The sequence below is a fragment of the Mustela erminea genome, chromosome 4 (assembly GCF_009829155.1).
Source record: "Mustela erminea isolate mMusErm1 chromosome 4, mMusErm1.Pri, whole genome shotgun sequence".
NCBI lineage: Eukaryota > Metazoa > Chordata > Mammalia > Carnivora > Mustelidae > Mustela > Mustela erminea.
The window spans coordinates 29582485-29609495 of NC_045617.1; the positions used below are offsets into that span (position 1 = coordinate 29582485).

The window sequence follows — 27011 nt, forward strand, 5'->3', positions numbered from 1 at the left end:
AGACATGGAGGGGCTCCTGGATGGCTCAGTGGGTTAAAGCCTCTGCCTTCGGCTCCAGTCATGATTCCAGGGTCCTGGGATCGAGCCCCGCATGGGGCTCTCTGCTCAGCAGGAACTGCTTCCCTTCCTCTCTTTCTGTCTGCCTGCCTCTGCCTACTTGTGATCTCTGTCTGTCAAATAAATTGATAAAATCTTTTTTTAAAAAGTTAACAAAAAAAAGAGAGAGATGGAGAAGAAGGTGGTTAAGACAGGTTTTACTAAAATAACAAAGATTCGGAACTGTAAGGGCAAATACAAATTAAACACAGGAAGCTCAATTCTCCCTATTGAAAATAAAGGAATAAAGCCCCTCCCCTTTTCTTAGAACATTTACTTTAGAAAACTTGTAAGTCCTTTTTCTCTTTGAAATATATATAAATCTTCAAAAAGTTAATTAAGACTCTTTCCAGCTTTATGACCTAGGAATGTCTTTCCCAAGGATCTGGGGTTATCTTTTTGAAATGTAATCACCATAGAAGATAACACCCTATTTCCAAATTTTTGTGGGAGAGGAGGAGCCTAATTTTGGTGGGTGGGAGCCTAAGACCTACCTTTCTCATAAAGACTTGAAAGTTTATTTTTCTATTATATAAAACCAACTAGTAAACACAGACATTCATCCCAGTTTCCAAATGAATTTAGGAGGAACCATATGTAATAAAGGGTGTTTTTTTAAGCCTTCTTACTTGAGGACTAGGTATTGTTTATCTTGAGAACATATATGCAATGGGTTGTGTCTTCCTGGCTATTAAAAAGGGTGAGATTTCTTTGTTTTTCAATCTCTTAGTGAATTGCTTTTGATGTGCATTCCATTCTTGTTTAATGCCTATTCATTAATAAAATTATTTTATTTTTCATCTACCTTTATGAAAAGGTTTTCTAGGTTGGAAGGAGGTTTTATTTTTAATTGTATTTCCCCATCACCACACTTGTGTAAATGCAGCCTCTTGATGGCTCTCTCCCTTCTACTTAACCTAGTAAAGCCTAAACAAAAACAAAAACAAAAACAAAACAAAATTAAAAAAAAAAAAACAAAAAAAAAAAAACAAAATTGAAAATGATTTGGCACATAGTTCATATAAAAGAAATATTAGTTGCCTCTGCACCTAACCTTATATAAAAATAGGTAGTATAATTTAGATGGGCTCTAGCCCATAGTTTCAGGTATGGACACATGACCCAAGTCTGGCTACTCCAACTAATTTTAGCCTTTTGGATTAGTTCAGAGAATGAGCACCTTATCCAAACTGACCCAACTGATACCCATCCCACCTTACCCTAAACCCCCACCATGGGTTTTGCGGAAACTTTGGCAAAAAAAGACCTTTATCGCTTTCAAAAGGAAAACTTTAAAGACCAGGTCAGCCCAGAGTAGAGTTTCTTTAGTTCAGCATGACTGATGATTAGGGCCAAATAATTCTTTTTGTGTGTGAAGGGCTGTCTTGCACGTTGTTTAGAGGTTAGTGCCACTAGCTTCTACCTTTAGACGGTAGTAGCAACCCCCACCCCCACCTCCTTAAGATAGTAAAAATGTCTTTGGGGGAAAAAACAAAACAAAACAAAAAACAAACGAACAAAAATAAAACCTCCCCAAGGTTGATAACCATTGGCCTAGAGCCACCATAGTTCACCTTTGTCACTACATGGAAGATAGCACTTAAGAATAAAACATATGGAGAGGAGAGTAAAGCCAAGAGACAATAAGGTAGCAAAAGAGAGGTCAGTCATTAACGACAGACTTTAAGACCCTGGAGCCAACTATACTTGAATTGAGAACCACCACTGGAGTTTTTAGTGTCATGGGACTTTTAAAAAACTATATTTGTATAAGCTATTTTAAGCCATGTTTCTGACATTTGCACTTAAAATAGTTCTGATTGATTGTATAACTATCATACAACTTACATTTAAACAAGTATGACAGATATTGAGCTGGTAATTAAAGTGTGACAGGTGTTATGCAAGAAGGTTAGTGTGAAAACTCATAGCAGGTGGGTTTTGTGGAGTGGGATGGGGAAACCTCACTGGGGAAGAGTTTCTGAAGTTAAACAGAAATAATTCAGGTGAAGTGATTGAGGTGGAGGTTGAGGACAGTGGTACACAGAGAACTAACCTGAAAGCAAAAGAGAATAAGACTGGGAAAAGTCCACATGGCTTTGGCTGGATAGGGCAGAATAGAATAAAATATAGAGAGGTGTGCCAATTAGAGTGGACATTGATTTTCAAATTTCAGAGAACATCAGAATCACCACTGAGGCTTGTTAAAAGAAAGACTACCAGTCCCCACTCCAGAGTTTTAGATCTAGTAATTCTAGGAAAATTTGCATTTCTAGCAGGTCTGCAGTTCTGTGGAACAAACTTCAAAGACCTCTGGTGTCAGGAAATTTTAAGGGATAGTGCAGGATCCCAAGGCTAACAGTAGCTAAACTGTAACTACCCCTAAGATCCGAAGAAATAAAGCTATGTAGGGTGTAAGTTGGAACTTAGAACAGGAGAGAGATTTGTGAAGAGCAGGATCATAATGAGAAAGTGAAGTGCCTTGTAAGGATGCAGCCAGCTCAAGGCAACAGCTCAGGGAGTGAGGAAGGAAATAAATATTCTGACTTCACTCTCTTTCCCTCCCTTGGATCTCTTTCTCGGAGCCCTATTGATTTACTCCAGGTAAGACAACCTTCCAATACAGAAAGCACAGTGGAGAAGATCTGAGACTAGTTCTGAATAGTAAAAAGAAAATTTCCATAACAAATAAACAATGACCAAATACGAAAGGTTTATGAATATATAGTCAGTCCTATATCCTTAGAATAATGGAAACTACTGGAGGATTTTATGCAAGAAAAGAGCAAAATAAGATTTTCCTTCTGAAACATGCCCTTTTCTTGCATAAAATCTTCCAGTAATACACACAGATACAACCCCTCACAGAGATAATGGATTAGACGGAAAAGGACCTCATATTGGGATATTATTCCAGATGACAGTGGAGATGGAGCTAAGTAGGAAGGTTTTGGAATTATTTAAGGAGCACACTCAATAGAACATGGTAGAGTGAGAAATGATTTTAAAATGACTACTAAAAAAATGACTACTAAATTTTGGCTTGGGAAACCTATTGACTCATTGCTCCATGTACTGATATAGGAGACTCGTCAAAAAGGAAGGCTCAAGAAAGAGAAATAACAAATTCAGTCTGGAATATGCTACCTTTGAGATGCTTATGAAAAATTTAAGCCAAAAATATAACAGAAGTGGGTTGATATATGGGTCTAAGGCTCAGGGCTGAAGATATAGAATGGTAAAATTTCAACAGGAGAAATGTTATCAAGCTACAAGACAAGGTAAGCTTATCCAAGGAAAGCAAGAAGTCTAGGGTATTTATCTGGTTATCAGTAAGAGTTACTATTGTTTTGTTGTTGTTGAAATTAGCATATTCATAAATGTGCAAACCGGGCTGAGTTTGTACAAAGAAAAATATATCGACTATAATCATCATTCTATTTTAATATGACTTGTGCTAAATATTAAAAACCAAGGCTATGTCGACAATATGAGACATGAGGAAGGTACCAAGAAAGGGAATACTAATAAGGGAAAAAAGGAAGGTGAAGTGACAGATTTGGCACCAAGAAGAATAAAATGACTCAATGACTTGAAGCTCTCATCAGTGGTCTCAACTCAATACCACAGGCAATTTTCTTGAGAAACAAGTATTAACTGATAATATCCCTTACTAGTCCCTTACTTGGTGTGTCATATTTAAAGCCATAGATGTAAATCATTATTTCCTAACCTCATTTTCTACTTTTAATTTCCTTGAAGAAACATGGATAATAAGTCAAAAAGAAACAAATTCTAGAAAACAAAAAACTCCAATCCATTTTGAATCTCAAAAATCTTAATTAAAGGGCACTAATTGAGCACCTCTGACAAATATATACATAAAGACATCGATGATCTAAAACTCCCGAGCTCTCTCTCAAATAAAAGCTTTATATAAGCCACTTATTCCAAGGTCTGATAGTGGATATCCATTGTATTGAGCTGTGCAGCATCCATTCTTCTTTCTTCAGGTATAAAAATCCTAATTTTCCTTTAAAATTCCACAGTTCCTCAAATCTAAATCTACATTGTTTTAAAAGAGGTTGACCTCCAACTCCTACTTTCTTAAATGGATATATATGCTCCCAAGCTATCCAGTGAGAATGGCACTTCCTGCTGAATGGGATAATTGGTTCAGGATTTAGTTTATGACCTACCTCAGGCCAATGAAAACAAATTTGGGGTCTCTTGATGAAACAACATCCAGGTGTTTTACTTCTACCTGGATGTTTGATCTAGAACTGCTGGTGGCAATTGTTCCTGACACTTGTTGGGAGGCACATGTCCAAGAGTAAAACAGATACAAGGAAGCAAGGACTAAACTGAGGCAAAATCCAGCCACACCACCTCTGGACTTGTCAAAGATGCAAACATACAAGTTAACATTTTTTTTTTTTTAAAGATTTTATTTATTTATTTGACAGAGAGAGATCACAAGTAGGGAGAGAGGCAGGCAGAGAGAGAGGAGGAAGCAGGCTCCCTGCTGAGCAGAGAGCCCGATGCGGGACTCGATCCCAGGACCCTGAGATCATGACCTGAGCCGAAGGCAGCGGCTTAACCCACTGAGCCACCCAGGCGCCCACAAGTTAACATTTTTGCTAAACCAGCTGGAATTGGAGTTTTGATGGTTACTGCTATATTAATAGAAGTGAACATAAAGTTTAAAGTTTTATATTTGGTTCCAAATCATATATTGTCAACATCTTTAATGGATTTTACAAAGTTAAAATATAAATGGACCATTTAAGCAGAATTTTTTAAAAATAATTGATTGAGTCTGGAACTTTAGGACCTTATTGAGTAAATTTCAAGTCATTAAAAGAAGTATGTGGAAGATTTAAAGAAAAATATTTTTTAGGGGTGCCTGGGTGGCTCAGTGGATTAAGCATCTGCCTCTGGCTCAGGTCATGGTCACAGGGTCCTGGGACTGAACCCCACATCAGGCTCTCTGCCCAGCAGGGAGCCTACTTGCCCCTCTCTCTCTTTCTGCCTCTCATGCCTACTTGTGCTTTCTCTCTCTGTTAAATAAATTAGTAAAATCTTAAAAAAAAAAAGAAACATATATTTTAAAAATGATTGTTTATTTGTATTGTTATTCTGCTTCTAACCAAAGCCTAATATCTCCTTCTTTTTTTTTTTTTTTTAAGATTTTATTTACTTGTCAGAGAGAGAAAGAGAGAGAGCGCAAGCACAGGCAGCCAGAATGGCAGGCAGAGGCAGAGGGAGAAGCAGGCTCCCTGCCGAGCAAGGAGCCTGATGTGGGACTCTATCCCAGGATGCTGGGATCATGACCTGAGCCAAAGGCAGCTGCTTAACCAACTGAGCCACCCAGGCATCCCTAATATCTCCTTCTTGATAGAAAGATGAAATATAGTTAGATACATACATACATACATACAAAGATATAGATAGATTCAGATCTCCCTTATTCCCTTACTCTTGATAATAAGTGTTGTAATTAATAGCAATGAAGTATTTCAAAATGCTGCAAAAATTGCTTATATTTGTTATTTCCATTAATAAGAACTTTTATTTAGGGTATAATTCACACTGTATTTTAAAGGAACGTATATTTTGTTATTTTATAGAATATTTAGCAAGAATTACATGCCTTAATATTATAGAAAATGTCAAAATAAACTTAAATATTACAAAACACAAAACCAAATGCAAAGCTATTATTTTTTAAGATAAAAGAGCATATTTCAAAGGGATGAATTAATTGACACTACTGACTGAGAAATTATGAAATAATGCCTTCATTATAAATGAAAATCATCAATTAGAAAATTATAAGTTATGAAATAATGCCAAAGAAGGAATGTCTGGCTTATTCAACTAACTAACTAACTAAATAAAATGTTTATCCTTCTGCTTCCATATGCTTAATACATTTGCATTACTTTTATACAGTATCATATTCTCTTCTTTTGGATTGCTTTCATTTCTACTCTAAAGTAAGAACTATCCTATCCTCTAAAGATAAGAAGTATCAAAAATAAAAAATAAAAAAATAAAGATAAGAAGTATCCTATCCTAGTTTAGGAAATTTTTATCACAAAATTTAGAGTTTGCATCACTCATTCTTATTGTTGATTATGAACTTAGCATTATAAAGGTGAAAAAGATATAAATTGTTGGGAACCCACATTATAACTTGAAAATTAGGACTAAATTATTTTAAGGTATTAAATCACTACATACTAGTTAATTTATAACAGACACCTCTTTCTAATAGGACCAAACATCCCTCTTAGATTCTTTATATTTAAGAGCAAAAATATATCTACTTTATTATTTAAGAAAATACATACTTGAAATATATTATTGCTTTTTGTCATTAACCCCTGACCCTCAAAAAATTTTTAAAAAGTAAATCTTATAGCAAACTACCAGAGGTAATGACAATAATGAGAAAAGACACTTACATGATCAATCAGTTCACGGACCATTCCATTCCACTGTCCATTGGCATCATCCTGAGCTCCATATTTCCCATCCTCCACAAGTCTAATTTCATACGTAAAGCCAAGGATTGTCGATAACTCTCTGAGGAGGTCAATGCAGTAACCCTCAAATCGATCATTCCCATAGAGAGGCTTGTCAGATTTCTTAAACAGGACATAGGGTTCCTCCTGGAAACAGTAAACATGAAGATAGGAGGTATTAATTAATCGTAAAACTATGAGAATTGTAGCTTTCCTTAGAAGACAGAATATTTCACATTAATTTAGAATAACAGTCAATTTTATTTTCTATTAATTGTAATTAATATAAGGTGAAATCTTAAGAAGGCAAACTAATTTGGGAATATTTGTACTTCAAAAGAGAATATGTGACTATAATAATTTCACCATGACTATATAATAAAAATATGATATTATTTATCTTCTATCATATGTGAAAAATAACATATAATGTGATATATGCTATAAAATAAGTAAACATAAGATCCAATTTCACATGACTGCAATATCCCAACTTGATTCACATCATTCATTCAATATATGCTGTTCTATTTCAGGGGGCTGTATCAATGAAAGAATGATAAAAACTCACTAATTGCCTACTATGCTCTAAAATCTGGAGTAGGGACTCCTCTATATTACCCCATTTTGTCCTAACAAATATGAAAATTATGACTACTATATTTATAGGAAAAAAAATAGTAACTTGCTTTGGAATATGGAAAAAGAAACAACATTTATCAAGGGTTTCTGCATTCATACAACATTTTAGGGAACACCTACTATGAGCCAGCCCTCCTCTATATAAAAGAGAAATTTCTGAGTCATGAAGTTCATGATATAGATGAAGAAATCAATAATAAATGTCTAAAGAAATAGAACACCTAACTTCTGATGCTGATAAATGACATAAAAGCATAAAATAGGGCAATAGGATACAGAACAACTTCAAGGTACTTGGCAAGATAAAAGAGGACAAGACAAAATTGAGTAATACGTCTGGAAGTCTTTACTGAGGAGAGGAGAAATGAGGTAGAACCTAAAAGATGAGAAACAGTTTAGCCATTTGAAAATTTGAAAGAAGAGAATTTCAGGTCAAGGACACAGCAAGTAAAAGCCCCGAGGCCAATATGATACTGGAGTGTTCCAGAAAGAGGAGTACTGCCATCAGTGTGACTGAAGTCACATCCAGGAGGTGAGGGAATCAGTTGAATAAAGTCAGAATTAATAGAGAGAGGAGCCTTACAGGCTCTGCACAACAGGCCCTGTTAAAAACTCATATGTTTAATTAAGTACTAAGAGAATCCATGCGTTAACATATTTTTGTGGGGCAGGAAGAACGTGGTATCCTGTGAATAAACCAGAGTGCAGCTGGCTCTGCTACTTACTATCTGACCATGGGTAAAGGCTCTAGAAGGCGCTCTCTTAGGGAAAGACACTGTGGAGTGGAAAATTTAGAGAAAGTTGCCATGCCAGTCTGTCTAGAAAGGTGATTACGCTCTTTCCAACCTCTGGAGAACAACAATCATCCCATGAGGGTCATTACACCTCATTTTGGATATGATGGTAATGTGCCCTCTTGCCCATACACATCTCAGAAACAAGACTAATTCCATCTTTCTTCCCAACCCTGTTGACCTGGCTTTTCCCTCTACTGTTTTCATATTTGCTCTAGCCTGACCAGTTGCTGTTCTTCTCATGTTCCCACACACTGTCACCGTATGACAGAACTCCTGCTTAGAGATCAGCACATTGTTGTTCCACATTTTCAACTAATTTTTGGAATGCCCTTTCATCTTTCTGCTTTATTGGATCATATCCCAATAACAGTGCTTCTCCTTCAGCTCTCTTTCATGGAGATCATCATTGCCTCCCATCCTTCAGGTACAAAGGCACATTTGGTGTCCTCCTTGCCCCTCATTGCTACCCCATATCATTTCTTCCCTCCTTCATGCTTCTGCTCCTCTATGGCTCATGCCATTTTACTATACCATGCTCTCTGTCTTTACACGTGCTGTTATCCAATGAAATCGGAACCAAAATATGTACTAAGTGGGGAAGGGAAGCCTTTACTTCCAAATGTTTACCTACTGGATGGCAATTTTGCTTTCTTTACCAACTCTTATCATTATTCTTTATGTATTCAAAATCCACCTACATGAAGCATCCAACATGGTGTCTCAGTCCTTTTACCCCCTCATTGCCAAATCCTTTCCCTCACTGGGATTAGCCTCCCTCTCCCATGACTACAGCTACACTCTGCAATGGTCAGAAAATGATCTATTTCTATATTAAGATTTTTTAAAGCCCATTCATCTAGCTCATTGTTCAATCACACCCATGCCTACCATTCTTTAGTCCTATAAAGATCTCTAACTCAGGGACCCCTATACTTTCCCACTATCCATCAATCCCCTTTTAACCTCACTTCTGACTTCCAAACCTTGTCTGGCCTAGGTCTCAAGGTCCATTAGCATAATTTCTGTATTATACACATCTTCAAGACTTTCACCACTTTTGTGCTGGAGTATCTGGCCTTACAAAAAATATGCCTTACATGACATTTCTTTTCCTCTATGCCTACTCCCAAAGAACTAAACAATACTAACTGTTTATACTCACAATTAATACCCTCAAACATTTTATGATAGGATCTATTTCCAAACTCTACGAGATGAACATTTTATCCATTTTTCTTAACCTCACAACCTTCTACTCTAATACTTAGTTGATCAATTCAGTAAGAAAACAAAAGCAATGACATGTCATACCCTTACATGCCCACAGCAAACCCCACCAAACTCATCTACTTGTATTCATTTTCTCTTTCTTTGTCTCCTGTTATAGAGGAACTAGAACTCTGCTTATTGGGCCAGTCCTAATAATTATATTCTGATTTTTGTATTAGTCAGGGTTCCAAAACAGGATGCCACTTTGAGCAGAGTAGTGATTTCAGCTGAGATATACAACCGGTCTAACCTAACTACAGAATGTTTCCATGGAGATAGAAACCATGACCTCATTTGTCTCCCTCCCTTTGATCTCTTGCTGGGGCTTCCCACTGGTTAAACTGAATCAAAAGCCAGGGGATACATGAGTCTATTGATGTAATCCACACAAATCAGACACCTGGGACAGACCATAGAGTGAAGAAAAATGGAAGATGGATCTGGGGACAAAAAGGATGATACATAGTATATTCCCACCACATTTCACTTGCTCCAAGTCCCCAAAATTAGCTGAGTTATTTTGTATCTCCTTCATAACCAATCTGTCCCTTCACATGGAATCATTTTCCAAGTATGTATACTTGTTCCAAAGCCTTCACTTAGTCCTGTGACCCTTTCTGCCACACCTTAATTTTTCTATTTCTCTTTATAGACAACTATCCAGAAAGATTTGTCTACACTTGCTACCTCAATGTTTCAGTTATCTGTCCACCCACTGGAGTGACTTCTAGACTAACTCCGCTTAACGGATCTTGACACAACACTAAGGACCTCCAATTTGCTGAATCCAAGAGATGTAGCTCTATTCTCTTTTTACTCAGCCTCTCCGCTGCATTTGCAAAATGAACTATCACCCTCCCCGCTCACCCACACACACACTTTAACACTCTCCTCTCTAAGCACGTCATGCTTCCATGGCATGGCCCCTACCACAGTGGGAACTCCTCTCAGGATCGTTTGCTACTGTTTTTTGTTTTGGGTTTTTTTGTTTGTTTTTCTACCTTATTTTAAATGTTGATGATTCTCTATGCTTAGTTATAGCTCCTTTTCTGTTTTTTTTTTTTAATTTGTGCCTAAATGAACTTACCCACACATATTAAATTCAATAACATCTTTTTTAAAGCTTTTATTTATTTGACAGAGAAAGAACAATCACAAGCAGAGAGGCAGGCAGAGAGAGGGGGGGAAGCAGTCTCCCCACTGAGCAGAGAGCCCGATGCGGGGCTCAATCCCAGACCCTGAGATCATGATCGGAGCCGAAGGCAGAGGCTTAACCCACTGAGCCACCCAGGTGCCTCTAAATTTAATAACATCTTAAGCTGATGACTCCAAAATTTATATACCTGACCTAGACCTCTCCTAGTAAGCGTTAGGCACACATATTCAGCAAGCACTTGTCAGTACCACTTAATGTCTCATAGATATCTCACATTTAGTGTGCCCCAAACAGAATTCATCTTTTTCTTAAAACTTGTATACCTTTTCTCTGATTTCAAAAAAAAAAAAAAATGACACCATCACCTACCCAGTTACTCAACCAGTTACTGAGGCATCATACTTACTTTCCTTTATTCTAGTTCATTCACTAAAGAGCAACAAAAGATCTTAAAGTATATATTTAATTATATCCCCACCACTACTTCAAACGAACTAATAGATGACCCAGTGCATTTAGAATAATATTCAACTTCCTTGCCAAGACCCCTGAAATCTGTGTTACCGCTCGTTTTCACATTGGCAAATGAGTCCAGCACTCATAAAATTGATCAAGTCAAAAGCCAGGAAATCACTCTAACTCTCCATTCTATCCTTTGCAAATCCTGAAAACCTATCAAGTTCCTTCCATTTCCCCTGCTTTCAACATGGTTCATGTAAGCTTTATTTCCCCTGTAGGTTCCTATTGTAGTCTCTTACTTCTACTTTCCATTTCTATGTTCCCATACTCAATTTTCCATAGAAAGTCATAGTGATCTTTTAAAAATTAAACATTATTTCATCATGCATCTGCTTAAAACCCAATAATGGCTTTTTATTGAAACTTGGAGAAAAAAAAAAAAGGCAAAACTGCTTACCCTGGTGGTCACAGTGCTATACACTTTCCTCTCTGACCCTGGCTTTTCATTCCTCTCTCATTATATTCCAGATATATTAGTTTTCCTTCTGCTCCTCAAACTTGCCAAGCTCATTTCTGACTTGAAGTCTTTGCCTTGCCTTCCTTGCCCCCAATTTCTGACTGGAAAGATCTTTCCTAAGATCATTCTCATCATTCAGGTCTCTGCTCAAATATTGCTTCTTCAGCACTAGATATAAATAGTGTGTGTATATACATATACAGATATATAAAATATGCATATTTATAATATATAAATATATATATTTCCTTATAAGTTACTGCTTTGTTTGCAAATGTTTTGTTTTTCCCATTGCATTTACTTTAATATGAAGTTTTATTATTTATTTATCTATTTATTTATTATTATTTAAATTAACTCTTTGGGGAGTGTGTATTTCTTTCATGAGTGCAAGGACATCGGAGATTGCATTCATTAATATATATCATTAACCACACTCAGGAAATGTGTTCAATGAATAAATTTTTCATTATGAAGGCTTATAGTCTACATTTCCCTCTTCAATCTCATCTTTTCCTTAAATTCTAAATATTCTGTTTTCTTTCAGTTTCTCAAATAAAAAGAAAGTTTCTGCCTCAGAGCTTTTTAACATACTGTACTATGTGCATATAATGTTCTTCAAATGGTGAGCTCCTTTCCTTCCTTTAAGGTTCAAATTAAATGTGAAACCTTTCCTGAACTAATTTAAAGAGTTCCTATTATTCCCTATCTCAACACTTTATCTCCTCAATTAATTCAGTTTTAAGTTATTTTATTTGTTGACTTACTTTTTGTTTGTCTCACTTCCTTGGAATATAATATCCATATTGATTCATTTTAGTATCTCCCATGCTTAACCTGCCTGGCACATAGTAAATGCTAAGCAAATATTAGGGGAATAAATGATTGATAAATTAGTGAATTCTCTGACTCAATTTTCTCATCTCTAAGTAGATTTAACAATGATTTTATAATTATTTTGAGAATTAAATCAATGGAAATTAATAAATAACATCTTCTTAATATTATTTTATTATTTTTAGCTTCCCAATAATTTTCAATAGATTTTAATAGACTTTTTCTTTTTCATTTTTTTAGAGTGGGAAGATGGAGGGGCACAGGGAGAGGGAATCCCAAGTGGGTTCCATGCACAGCACAGAGCCTGACAGAAGGTTCAATCCCACAACCCCAAGATCATGAGCAGAAATAAAAATTCAAACACTTAACCAACTGAGCCACAGTTATAGATTCACAGTAAGTTTCAGTGGAAAGGAATTCCCATATATCCCTGACTTCACACATACCTAGCCTCCCCTACTAACAACATCCCCCACCAAAGTGATACATTTGTTATTTTGGATAAGTCTACATTGTTACATCATTTTTAAAAGATTTATTTATTTGTTTCAGAAAGAGAGAGCCCTGAGTATAGGGAGGGGTAGAGGGAGAGGAGGAGAGAATCTCAACAACACTCCCCACTCTGTGTGGAGTCCAATGCAGGCCTAGTCTCATAACCCTGAGATGACTTGAGACAAAATCCAGAGTCAGTTGCTTAAACAACTGAGCCACCCAGCCAGGTGCCCATCATCACCACTCAAAGACTATACCTTCCATTAGGGTTCATTCTTGGGGTTGTACTTTCAATGGGTTTTGACAGATATAGAATGATACATTGTCATCCATCATTGAGGTATCACACAGAAGAGTTTCACAGCCCTAAAAATCCTTTGTGTTCTATTCATGCTTCTCTCCCCTCTAACATCTGATAACCACTGATCTTTTTAGTGTCTCTATAATTTTCTCTTTCTCAGGACACCTGGGTGGCTCAGTTGGTTAAGCAGCTGCCTTCAGCTCAGTTCATGATCCCAGCGTCCTGGGATCGAGCCCCACATCGGGCTCCTTGCTTGGCAGGGAGCCTGCTTCTCCCTCTGCCTCTGTCTGCCTGTGCTCACTCTTGCTCCTCTCTCTTTTACAAATAAATAAATAAAATCTTTAAAAAATTTTTTTTCTCTTTCCCAGAATTCATATAGTTGAATTCAAGCAGTATGCAGCCTTTTCATATTGACTTATTTTACTTAGTAATATACATTCAAGTTTCCTCCATATCTTCTCATAGCTGAGACCTCATTTCTTTTTAGTGCTGCATGACAGTGCATTGTCTAGATGTACCATGTTTTATTTATCCACTCACCATTCACCTACTAAAGTTTATCTTGGCTGCTTCCAAGTTTTGTCAATTATGAATAAAGCTATTATAAACATCCATGTGCCGGTATTTGTACAGACATAAATTTGGTAAAACTTGTTTGGAAAAACACCAATGCATTCCATTATTAGGTCATATGATAAAAGTATGTTTACCTGTAAGAAATCACCAAATGTCTTACAAAGTGGCTGTACTGTTTTGTATTTCCATTGGCCATGAAGGAGAGTTCCTATTGCTCCACATCCTCACCAGCATTTGGTGTTGTCAGTGTTCTGGATTTTGGCCATTCTAATAGTTATGTAGTGTTTTTTCATTGTTGCTTTAATTAAAAAATCCTAAGGACATATGATATTGAGCATCTTTTCATATGCTTAAATGGAGTTTTATTAGAACTATTTTACTATTTCAACTGTTTTCTAGTTGGACTATTTTATTTACTGGTAGGACTATTTCACTAGCAGCTTTTATTAGCTGTCATTTTTCAGAGAGGCTACATAATTTTCCCAGGTCACATAGCTAAGAAGAGATAAAAGGAAGCTAAAAAGAGGTTAAGTTAAGAACTCAGGTTTTCTAAATTTCAAAATACATACTTTTCCCATTATTTTATGTTGCTTTCTATACCTTAAGAGCATTTATAGAAAATCTACATATGCTAGATTTTTAAATGGAATTATGTCAAGCACATAGGTATCAGAAATTAGTTTTTAGCTGTAAGTTCACAGCTGGGTTTTTGGGTTTACCTAAGGTAAAGGACAATAAGAATCCTGTCTTTTTTTTTTTTTTTTTAAGATTTTATTTATTTATTTGACAGAGATCACAAGTAGGCTGAGAGGCAGGCAGAGAGAGAGGAAGGGAAGCAGAGAGAGAGGAAGGGAAGCAGGCTCCCTGCTGAGCAGAGAGCCCCATGCAGGGCTTGATCCCAGGACCCTGAGATCATGACCTGAGCGGAAGGCAGAGGCTTTTAATCCACTGAGCCACCCAGGCGCCCTCCTGTCTAATTTTTAAGTACTATATAATTACATACAAAATTAATTCTCTAGGGGCACAGAAAGTATTACCAATGTGATAAATACGGTTTTCTTCCTCCCCTACAGTTGTTATTTGGATAATAATACTATCATTCCTCTCTACTCATGTGGCACGCTAGTCTTTTAAGTTAGATAACACATTTCCATGGATAACAATTTAAATGACCTTGTTACCTTGGAAGAGGAAGAAGCCTTGCAGTTAAACAGCTTTCTTTGCTAGGTATTTACATTTTAGGGATATTCAGGTGTTTCTTTTTCTGGTTCCTCCACAGAAAATTTTTGAAAACTTTTGAATATTTTAATGTTTATTTTATTGAGTAGTAATTGCTGATATATACATATATGTATAGTTCAGAAGATATTTCTTGAGCAATTTATATGGCATGGTAATTACTTAAATTTCCATCAAAAATACCAAAATCATCACCAGGCCCAAAGCAGGCTTACAAATAAAATGACTACTATACTGAACTGAGTGGAAATAGATTACTCTGTTCAACTGGAGAAGTCAAGGGAACTTGAACTTGAAACAAAATATGATAAAACAGGTACATTCTCCTATGAGGATTGGGTACAGGTGGTCACATATCCTCAGGTTCCAAACCCATGGGCAGAAAGTTAGAGATTTGAGAAGAACTTAGCATATGCCCCTACAGAAGAGGGGATAGCCTGAGTATTTGGAGCTAATGGAATGGGAATCAAAAGAAACACATTGGTGTAATACATTAACCCTTTTAAATTCATTCTTGATTTCATTTGGTTTCTGATTTTTAAGAAAATGGATTTTTTTTTTAAGTCACAAAAATTGTCCTTTTATCAAGCTCTATACACTAAGTAATAGAACTATCTAATATTTTCCAAGAACCAATTTTGTTCCAGACGCTGTTCTGGGTGCTTTCCTTGGATAAACTTGTGTATTTCTCACTATAACAATATGAAATCATTAATATTATTTCTATTTTACAGATGAAGAAACTGAGGGTAAAAGTGCTTATGCCCAAGGTCAATAGCCAGTATACAACCCAGGGAGTCAGACTATTTTACTATTTACCACCACACTATACTTTCCACATTAAACTGCTTCTAGTGATCATTACCAAACTCCATGTGAATGCATAATTGCACATAGCTCATTAGGTAACTTGATATATATCCTATGACTTTATTATTTTATCCATCAATTGAGATTAGCTAATACGTTAACATCATGCATGCAAATTGGTAATACACTTACTAATTGAACAATGCAGTCAAAACAATATTGCAGAAAAGAAGTAAATATATAATCCAAAAAATTCATTTTCTTCATAATAATGATCTCTTTTCTAAGTGACAACATATTTCTAACATAAAAGTTCTTCAAGAATTTGTAAAACTAGCATATTTTAAGCCCAACAGATTTAGGTAGTAATACATCAGTATCTAAAAAAAATCTTTCTCCTCATTTGCATGATCAAGTCATCATTGTGTCTATTTAAAATTTTGTCCCAAAATATTTATGGTATATTTTTCACATAAACTCACTTGAACATTAAAAAAAATATGATGGGAGTTAGTGATTACTGAAGTATATTTGAGGCACGTGAGGGATTTTGTGCAAAAGGTACAAAAGCATAGCAAATTTTTTTTTTAAATTATGCTATTTAAATCTCATTAATTCGGGTTTTCCTAGTAACTAGTCAACCTATTAACTTGATTTTAATCACTTATAAGCCAATAGGAAAATTTCTGTCATGGGCAAATAAGTTTGTTGATCCCTGTGAGACTGAAGTGTATTTAGGTATGTATTTTACACAGCTTTTCATACCACTAGAAAAAAAAACTGTGGTCTGAGTGCATCTTTCTAGTATTTATGGATCTCCACAATGTCAAATATCATTCTTCCCATATTTAATTCTGATAAGTAAGACACCATTTTCCAGTTGTGATTCCTATCTCCAGCTACACTGTGTCACAAAATAGTTTACATCGAGTTATGGCTCTTCTTTAGACTCTCTTTCTCTGTTTCATACAGCACAAGGATAAATAATAACCTCATGTAGGAAAAGAAAAATGGTACCAGAAGCAATTACTGTACCACGTACTGAGTTCAATGAATAATATGATAAAACTCTCCTGGGCAACTTTACTGATTTCTCATATAGTCTTAAATCTCCACATCAGCATTCGCTAGAGGTAAAGGCACTTCATTCCACTGGCATCTGTAATAAGGATTTGTCAGCATTTCCACTATCAACCCCAGTTTTAAGAAACCCAATAACTCATGTATTTTTATCTGCATTAGACTGGGAGTTGGCAAAGAATATAACCAAAATGAAGTTCTAAAAACGTGAAATATGTCTTAAGGTTGAGGGGAACAAAATGTTTTATTTAAATATAATAAAACTTCATAATTTTTAAGTTATAACTCACATATCCTTCAGCCTTTACCTAGAGCTAAATTATTTTTTCATATGTTAATCCCTGAACTATCACTGTCTTACTCACAATATTCAAAAGATAGGGTCAAGAAAATGCAATTTAATTTTAGAAATGTATAAAATATCCCTTGTCATTTCAAGGATAAGTCTAAGTTAACTAATTTATTTATTTATTCCAACGTGTATTGAACTATTATGTGCCATTTTAGGCATGAGATATGGAGCAATGAGAAACAAAGCAACACAGAAAAGTTTCTGCCCTTCTGTAACTCCCAATCTAGTGGTGAATTTGGATTTTCATCTATTTTACAGTATACTGTATTATTCACTTGGCTACTTTGTTTCATTAATTACCAGAAGGGAAATAATGCCATATAGTACATTTTTTAGACATATGATTATGTCTTATTTTAGAGCAGGACCTATGACATGGTGACCCTCAAATAATTTATTTGGGAAAACAGAAATGAATATTCAGTTAGCCTTAGTCTCCTTCTGAATTTATCCTTATGACAAGAAAACTTTTAAATGGCACCAGCTGAAACTCCACTTGCTTTAGGTAACAATATTCTCAACTAAGAAGAGTATCAAAACCTTTAAAAGATATTTTTTAATGGTTCTTGATTTTTCCTTAATAAAGATAGTGCTCTCTCTCTCTCTCTCTCTCTCTCTCACACACACACACACACACACACAAACACCCCTTTTAAAAAAATAGCATTCCTATGGCTTAAATGAAAAAGGCACTATGGTCACAATAATATCAGATTAAAATGAAATTATGTAGATTAAGTTTAAAACTGAGCAGTTCATGTGTTCCTGAGAATCACTTCTGTCCCTCAATGTTCTTAGTCTTGTGTACATACTCCATGTATCCTAACACTGTCTTCACACTGAAAGCATTAAACCATAAATAATAGTATCATAGAGCAGTTTGGGTCTCAAGCAGATCAAGGTGGTGCTATGAAGTTGATTGGAAGTGGAAGGCTAATGAAATGGGGGGCATGAAGGGCAGGGGCTATGGTGCTGCTGACTTGGCTCCTAAAGAAGGAGAGTCAGCTCTGTAAAACTGTAGAACTTAACACATTAACATGAGAAGGAAAAAAAAAAAAAAGACCTCAACATCTTGCCCCAGCATACTCAAAATAATGCAAAGTGCAGAATTATACTTTTAAAAGGAAGATTAAGGATGAAAGGGTATTACCATGAAGAGCAATACTAAGATGGGTAGTTCTTCAGCAAACAAGTTAACTCATTGTATCTGACCATGGCCTATCTATTGCTCTAAAAGGCATACTTCTGGGTAGATAAAGAATACATAATGCTTGATGTGATCTAGGAACAAAAGAAACAAGCTTATGGTAACAATCGGAATGCTTCCCCAATACTAATACCTATTTCCAATTGGCATGTTTTAATTTTAAGAGGCCATCACCATTTCTGTATGGAACAGTGACCTATAGGTAAAAACAGAAACTCTAAAAATGGTCAATGAATTACCATTCTCTTAAGAGTATAATTCTAAATCTTTATCTGATGTTTCAGAAGCATCAGATAAAACTCTATAAATATCTATATTTGATAACTTCATGATAAAACATAAATGTAAAATATTTTTGTTTTCCAGTTAATATTTCATCCACCATTCCATCAATTCATGCATTCATTAAACAAATATTTTTATGTGAATTCTGTATAAAGCAAATTTTCTCTTAAAGACTAGACAGTGAATATTTTTGTCTTTGCAAAAGTTGCAACTACCCAACTGCCACTGTAGAGCAAAAGCAAGCCCAGAAACAGTGAAGAGGCTGAAAAGACTGTTAGAGCTTAGGAATGTACTTTTTAGGAACTCTGGAATTTAATTAAAAAAAAAAAAAAACTTACAAGAACCAGTGAGATGCTTTATAAAAAGAAAAACTGTAGAATTTTGATCAGAGAGCTCTGTGTCATATCAATTTACCCGGTTAGGACTATCTTCCACTCCCCGTTCAGCAGCAGCTTTTAAGATGGCAGCCTGCATTCCTGGTGCAGATTGTGGGTATCGGGGAACAGTACGGGCTGAATTCTCAAAGAAAGTAATTCTGGTTTTTTTGACCTGTGTCATGATTCCCTGAAGATACTGGCTCAAGGCTTTGCCTTTGTTTCACTTACATAGGTGCTTCCTCAGGGTGGAAGCTGCTTTACAGGTGCAAGATACAGCAGAGACAAGAAAGAGACCAAAATGCCTGGACAGAAGAGGCTGGGGAATGAAATACTTACCATTAGGGCTACAAAATGCTCTGCAAATTCAAGGGATTCTAGAAGCCCATGTACAGGCCTATGGCAAGTAGTCTGCTCAGAGAAGACCCGGGAGGACCCTAAGCACTTACCTCAGGTGGGACTTCAGGCTCTACGCAAGCAGGAAAGGAGGGACGGGGCATAAAGTATAAACTGCCTGCCTGAACAATGGAAACTAAAAACATCAATGAGAAAAGCTAAAGAAGACACAAATAAATAGAAAGATATTCTATGCTCATGGCCTGGAAGAATTAATATTGTTAAAATGTTTATACTCCCCAAAGCAAGCCACAGATTCAGTGTAATCGCTACCAAAATTCCTATGACACTTTTCACAGAAGTAGAATAAATACTTCTAAAATTTGTGTGGAACCAAAAATTACCCCAAAGAGCCCCATAATCTTGAGAAAGAACAAGGCCAGAAGTATCACAGTCCCTGATTTAAGATGATATTACAAAGCTATAGTGATTAAAACAGTATGGTATTAGCATAAAACCAAACACCTAGGTCACTGGGACAGAATAGAGTTCAGAAATAAACTCCTACATGTAAGGTCTATTAATTTATGACAAAGGAGGAAAGAATATACAATGGAGAGGACAGGGCCTAACAGTGTGAGGGAAGCCTTGCTAGGTTGAGTACTGTGCTAGTGTCCTTCTGACATTCTTAAAAACTTTTTAACAAGAGATGCTTATTTTCATTTCACACTGGGGGCAGAAATTATGGAGCCGGTCCCATATGCCGTTGGGAATGAGAACCACTGACTTAAACAAAAGGTAGAGTAAATGAAAACACCCTAGAGAGAGAAAATGATTCATATGGATGCTGGAATGAATGAATAGCTCTGTATGATTTAAATGAAAAGAAACTATGGAACAAAAAGAAGATAGGGATAATATCATGGGGATCTAAGTTAGGAAACAAACTTTATTCCTATTAAAGTCTGAGGAAACGATCTAGATATAATCACTGTGGGTCATCAGTGCTTGAGTTAATATCCTGCTTAGAATGACATTCTCTTTCCTAAGATTATTTTTAAGCATCTACCTAAAAATCAGTTTTGGTGTAGGAAATGAGGTTTAGAATTTCTTTCTCCAATATTCTCCCTTTAGGTATTTTCTCATGACTTATACATTAGATAAATCCGAATGCAAGCTTGAGAGAGTCAGAAAGCAAGCCAAAAGGAGGATGTGTTTTGTCACATGAGTGTAAAATGAAGTTTTTAATCATTAGGATTCTGTTTCTTATTATTAAATGCAAAAATCTGAGTTTGAAGTTTCTTTGCCTTAGAAAGGACCCAATATTACCTGTCCTCAAGCTCTATTTACATTTCTCCAAAAGGAGGGGAAATATGATGATTAAAAAAGGGATTAGAACCCTGACTTGTAGGGCACTTGGGTGGCTCAGTCGATTAAGCGTCTATTTTTGGCTCAGGTCATGATCCCGGGGTCCTGGAATTAAGGCCTGCAGCAGGCCCATCTGCTGCTGTTCTCTCTTTCCCTAGGTCTTTCTCTCAAATAAATAAATAAACCTTTAAAAAAAAAAATACTAACTGACTTTCTACCCTCATGCCTCCCCCAAACTGAACAGATACTGGCAACTTCTTCAAGATTCCTGAATATGCTTGTAAAGCAGTCATAAGAGAAAGTCCTTGTACAGTGAGAATTATCTGTCAATGGTTAGTGGTAGATAGCAGCATGTGTCTGCTGAAAATTCTTTTTTACATAATTGATGGTGAGCTTTTAGCTGCTGCCCTTTCATAATCAATAGAATCAACAGAACCAACCAATGTTTATTGAGTACCTTTCTTTAAAATACCTACTGTAAAACAGAGCTGCATCTCCTAAACACCTTTTAATCTAGTTGAAAATAGAGAATTTACACAAAAAAATGCAAACTAATGATACAAGTTTTCATGTAAGTGCCCAAGGAATAAATGGCATAGGTAAAAGGACCATTAGATACCAGCAAAAGTAAAGATGTCCCAAGGAAGTTAGATAAATCATCCTAGAGAAAAGGCCACCCAAAAAACAGATTGTAGAATGAGTACAAATTAGATAAACGGGGAGAAGTAAGAGTTGCTCAGGCAAGAGAAACGAAGTGAGAAAAGAAGAATCTTACTGGTGCATGGCCTGAAGAAGTAGAATGATGGTTCATAAGAAGAAGATGTTATATAGCCTTGGGGAAAAATAGTAAATGTGAGCACCGTTCATTGCTTCTTATTTTTTAGATTACTTTGTACCCATTTAATATTATCATTTGTTGATAATTTTGTACCAGGAACTATGGTATATATTTTTCAAGTTTTTATTCTAATACCTCAAGTTGCACAACATTATTACCCTTATTATAAAGTTATGGTAATTTGCCCAAGGTAAATCATTCCTAGATTCAAACTCAGATTTTTTGACTTCCATTTTATCCCTTCAACCTGCAGAGAAGCCCTTTCTCAATTAGGTATTAAATTCAGATATGAATTTCACATATGAACTCAATGTAGAAACAGTCTGCTCCTCTGATGTTCATTAGTAGGTTAAGCACAGTATATTGTTCTGGGAAATTATTCCACAAGTTTTATTTACAAGAAAACATTCTGCAATTAAAAATATTTGGAAATTCTACATATTTTCATTCCTTTGAGATATCCACAATACATATGGATTTACTAAAGACTCAGTGATAAAGAAACCCAATGGATTTATCTTAACTCAACATTTTCCAAAAGCCATTTAACCACACAATTGTTGTAGTGTGTTCCTCATTACATACCTATCAGAACAGTGGAGCATACTATGAAATTCTGATGTAACCAAATGATGAACGCTATTACAGACCATAGAAAGCACTCACTGTATTATGGAAGCAGTGTTTTGTCTGTAATGTTAGAAAACATCATCTTTGCCAAAAATTGCAAATTTAGAAGTTCAAAAAGCAAGATATAAATTTGATTTTTTAAGAATGCAAAGCTGTGACATATTATAAGCAAATATTTTCTGGTCAGTGGTTCTAGTCACATTTGAATGAAGTATAAAATATTCTGCATATAATATTAAATGTTGTCCAAACAGGCATGCGGCAAAGACATTTCTTTTCTCTTAGTTCTCAGATGAAATGGTAAAAAACATTTTGTTTCTTTGTTTGTCCAATATTGGTTTATTCTAACAAGATGGTGAAAACAAACTCATGAGTTTTTTTTTTTTAATCGATTCCCACATAGACCCAAAACTGAGAACTCAGAACATAAAATTTATAGGACTCAACTCAATAATAAATTCTCGTTTAGACATCTAAATAATGACGTAAATAAATGGCCTAAATGTCTTATGAGAAATGCACTTAATGACATACATTGACTGATGAATGGATAAGGACCTGGGGACTCACCTGTTATTCTGGATTTCTAGAGGGAATCACTTTAGTGATGCAGTAAAAAACATGTATACATTTTCTACCAGGACAAGAGATCTGTACCTTCCTTTTTGAATCACTGTGGTGAGGTTAAGATAAAGTCTGCCATTAAAGGTACCAGTTAAATCTCTAATAAGAAGAAGCAATTAGGAATCAATGTTCAGTAATCAAGTTGTGACTGAAAATGAAAGATCAGAACCTGATAACCAGATATTGATCAGAAAGTAAAATTAGGTTGGGGTACCTGACGTAATTCAGGACTTATGGGTCTTGAAAATCTCACAATTGTCCCCCTTACTAATATGGACAAAGGACTCTTGAGCTTCACTCGAAAACAGTGTGTTTTTGTGGGATTTTTTGCTTTTTTTTTTTTCCCTATCCCAGACTCTTTATCTTGCTGAGAAGCTCTAAATGTATAGTTGTTTGTTAGCCAAATAGAATAAAACAAGTTTTAGGAGATAATCCACAGAAATATTAGGAGGGAAAAGAAAGGTGCAGCGGTGTAGAATCACTGATAATCATCAAGTGCTCCCTAAGTGAACAGTATCTCCTCTATTCATGATGCCAACCATGATCTATCTTGATAACTCCAAATCTCATCTCCAGTCTAGATCATTCTCTTCAGCTATGGAACTATATGTCTAACTGCCAACCCAATAGATACACCACAGGAAATTTAAATGTAACCTGTTCATCTTTTATTACCCCCTTACTGCTTTTTTTACACCGATTATGTTTCCGGCAATGTTTATTAGGAAAATAAAATCTTCCTAACCTCTCATCTCCTTTTAAACTTCAATTTGTAAACTGTTACTATATCCCCATTCTCCACCCTATATATTTTGTGACCCTGATGTCCTTCCCTTCCAACCCTTCAGGTATTGCCATAGTTTGGACCTTATCAGCTCTCACTCTTGCAAAATTATCTTGGTTAGCCTCACCAAATCGTATCTCATAAACTACAATTCTATCTCTACTTCTAAGGGAGATTGTTTAAAGTCCTGACTTGATCATATTGTTTAGGTACTTAAAATCTTTCAAAATTGCCCCATGCTGAATAGATTAAAATCTCAGCTGCTTTATAAGAGCTATAAAACTTCAACACTTCTATGGTGTCGTCTGTCTGCTCACCCGCATCCATCATTTCTCTTCCACATTCTCTGCTCTCCATCTGCAGTGGACTACTGACACTTGTTCTACAGCTCGAAGATTTATGAGCAGCAAGCCCCGACTCCGTCTCTCCTAACTCCTTACCAAAGTAGTTCTAAGGCTATGGGCAAATACAAAAACTCACAACAGTGAACAGTAAGAATAACAGAGTCTTGCCAAAAGTTGAAGGCATGGAATCACGTATGTACAGACAATTATATGTGGAGGATAACCGGTAGTGTAGGAATGTTGTCAAAACAACGGAACAAAGGTATAACCACGTCATCAAAAATGGCTCCACTGTACTTAAGAGAGAAAGCTGCTTATATTCAGGTCTTAAGAAATCTGTTGTCAAGCGAAGTGAAAAAGGAGGGCTGAATGTTGTAATGAATTCTATTCAAAAAAGAAGAATGGTGTCTTCTAATAGAAAACTACAGATAGAGAATTCAGTCTGCTTTCTTGTTAGATGTGAGTGGGACCACTGTTCCCTCATTGAAATAGTGTACTGACAATGGCAGGGAAGGGTACTCAAGTTGGTCTACTCATCTAGCTGGAATTTATGACCTGCTTAATTTTAATTCTTGAGAATATACGGAGTTATAATGCAGTTGATGAAAAAACTTCACCTGTCATTTTGAAAGAATTGACATTAAATATAAGACAACAGGAAACCAAGAAGTCTTGGTCTCCTGGAGGCACATGAAAAAACATTTTATTCATTTCTCCATAAAAAGTTCTTGCTCAGAGATCCATACCCTGTATCAACTAGAAAACTAGGTGAATTCTCCAATACACTTCAGAAACCATTCACCTTCCCATACCCTGCCCCTTGCAGGAACTGAAGGAGAAATTGAGTCCAAGTGATTCCAGATTCAGAGAGAATAGGTACCATGTTAAAATTTAGAGGAATAAATTAAAGATTGCATCAGTCAAAAGTAAGTTTTCCAGCCTGTTTTTCCTTCTTCATTGAGAATGTTAGCTGCCAATCTGTAGGATTTCTTTCAGAAATTATGCAACACAGAGAACAGATACATGGATTTATGTATCTGTCGGACCCTCCAGATAGAAGGCCAGATCCCTCCCAAAACACTCCTTGGTGTAATTCACCTATGACACAGAGCTCCCATTCCCATTTATAGTGCCTTACTCTAAAGTGTGAATTGACATCTGAAAAAATTTGAGTAGAGCCTCTAACATCAAGACAGAAATAAAACAGAAAAATAAAAACACAAATAAAGGAACAAAATAAGAATAAAAAAACTTCAAAAAAAAAAAGGAAATATAATGAATCAATGTTACTAAAAGATCAGAATGTCTAAAAGCTCTTCAAAATTGAAAATAGAGGTAAATAGGGGTGCCTGGGTGGCTCAGATGGTTAAGCATCTGCCTTCAGCCCAGGTCATGGTCTCAGGGTCCTGGGATCAAGCCCCGCATCGGGCTCCCTGCTCAGCGGGAGGCTTGCTTCCCCTTCTCTCTCTGCCTGCCTCTCTGCCTACTTGTGATCTCTCTCTCTCTCTCTATCTCTCTCGGTCAAATAAACAAATAAAATCTTTTTAAAAAAAATAGAGGTAAACATAAATAAAGTGCACTAAAAAGAAATTAGGTACCGAGCTCTGAAAGACATGGAAGAATCATAAATGGAATATCAGTAAGTGAAAGAAGCCAACCTGAAAAGACCACAACTGCATGATTCTACTTACACGACATTCTAGAAAAGACAAAACTATGGGGACAATAAAAAGATCAATGATTGCCAGGAGTTAGGTAAGGGGGTTAACAGGAAAAGCGTTGTTTTCAGGACAGTGAAAACACTCCATATGATACTTATAATGGTGGATACATGTCATTATACATTTGTCCAGACCCACAGAATGTGCAACACCAAGAAAGAATTGAAATGTAAGCTATGTACTTGGGTGATGGTGATGTGTCAGTGAAGGTTCATCAACTGCAACAAATATACCACTGTGGTGGGGGATGTTGATAATGGGAGAGGCTGAGCATGTGTCGGGGCAGGAAGTATATGGGAAATCTCTGTACCTCCCTCTCAATTTTGCTATGAACCTAAAACTTCTCTAAAAAATTGTCTTAAAAATATAAACAGGGACGCCTGGGTGGCTCAGTTGGTTAAGCATCTGATTCATGGTTTGGCTCTGGATTGTGAGATTGAGACCCACAAGGAGATCCGCTCTGGGTGTGCAGCCTGTTTAAGATTCTCTCTCTCCTTCTGCTCCACTCATGCTCTAAATAAATAAATAAATAAATAAATAAATAAATATTGATTAGTTGATTAAAATTCACATATACATACTACATATACAGTATGTTATATATATAGTATGTATTATCTATATTTTTATATATTTATATATGTTTTATATATATTTATATGCATATGTTTTTATTTATATATATAAACAGTTGAAGGGCTAAAGTTGAGGAACTCTTTCAGAAAATAGAATCTGAAAAAAAAAAACAAGATAAAACAAGATGAAATAATATGATAAAATCAGAGGATTATTATAATCTGGGGAGATTTCAAACAATACCAATGTTTGATGAGCTCAACAATTAAGTTAGAATGTCCAGGTATGGAACCTATGCACCAACATTTAAAACAAAAAATGGGGACGCCTGGGCAGCTCAGTTGGCTTAGCGCCTGAGAGGATCAGGGTCTGGGACTGAGTGCCACATCTGGCTCTCTGCTCAGCTGGGGGTCTGAGTCTCCCTCTGCCCTGCTGATCCTCCTACTTGTGCTCTCTGACAAATAAATTTTTAAAAAATCTTTAAAAATTAAATAAATAAAACAAAAAAACAGAAACTGTCATTTACGTGGTGCTGAAATGTGTAATACTCAGCCCAAACCGGAGGGAGAGAAAAGAGAAAAAGTCAAGGAGGAAATTATTAAATAAATAATATTTTTAAAAATATCCGAGAGCTGAAGAATATGTGTTTCCAAATTGAATTATCCCAGCAAGATACTGGACCAGCACTGTTGAATAGAAATATAATGTAAGTCACAAATAGGAGTCACGTGTGTAATTTAAAATTTTCTAGTAGACACATTAAAAAAAATT

General features: G+C 35.9%; 1 protein-coding gene across 5 annotated transcripts in view; it reads right to left on the reverse strand.

Annotated features, from left to right (window-relative positions):
• GRIK2 (glutamate ionotropic receptor kainate type subunit 2) overlaps positions 1-27011 on the reverse strand; it is a 653190-nt gene that overhangs the window by 199856 nt on the left and 426323 nt on the right. For all 5 annotated transcript variants that reach the window (XM_032338955.1, XM_032338957.1, XM_032338958.1 and 2 more), the window contains one exon: positions 6567-6773. In XM_032338955.1, the coding sequence (XP_032194846.1) occupies positions 6567-6773 (207 nt within the window). The remainder of the gene's footprint in view (positions 1-6566; positions 6774-27011) is intronic.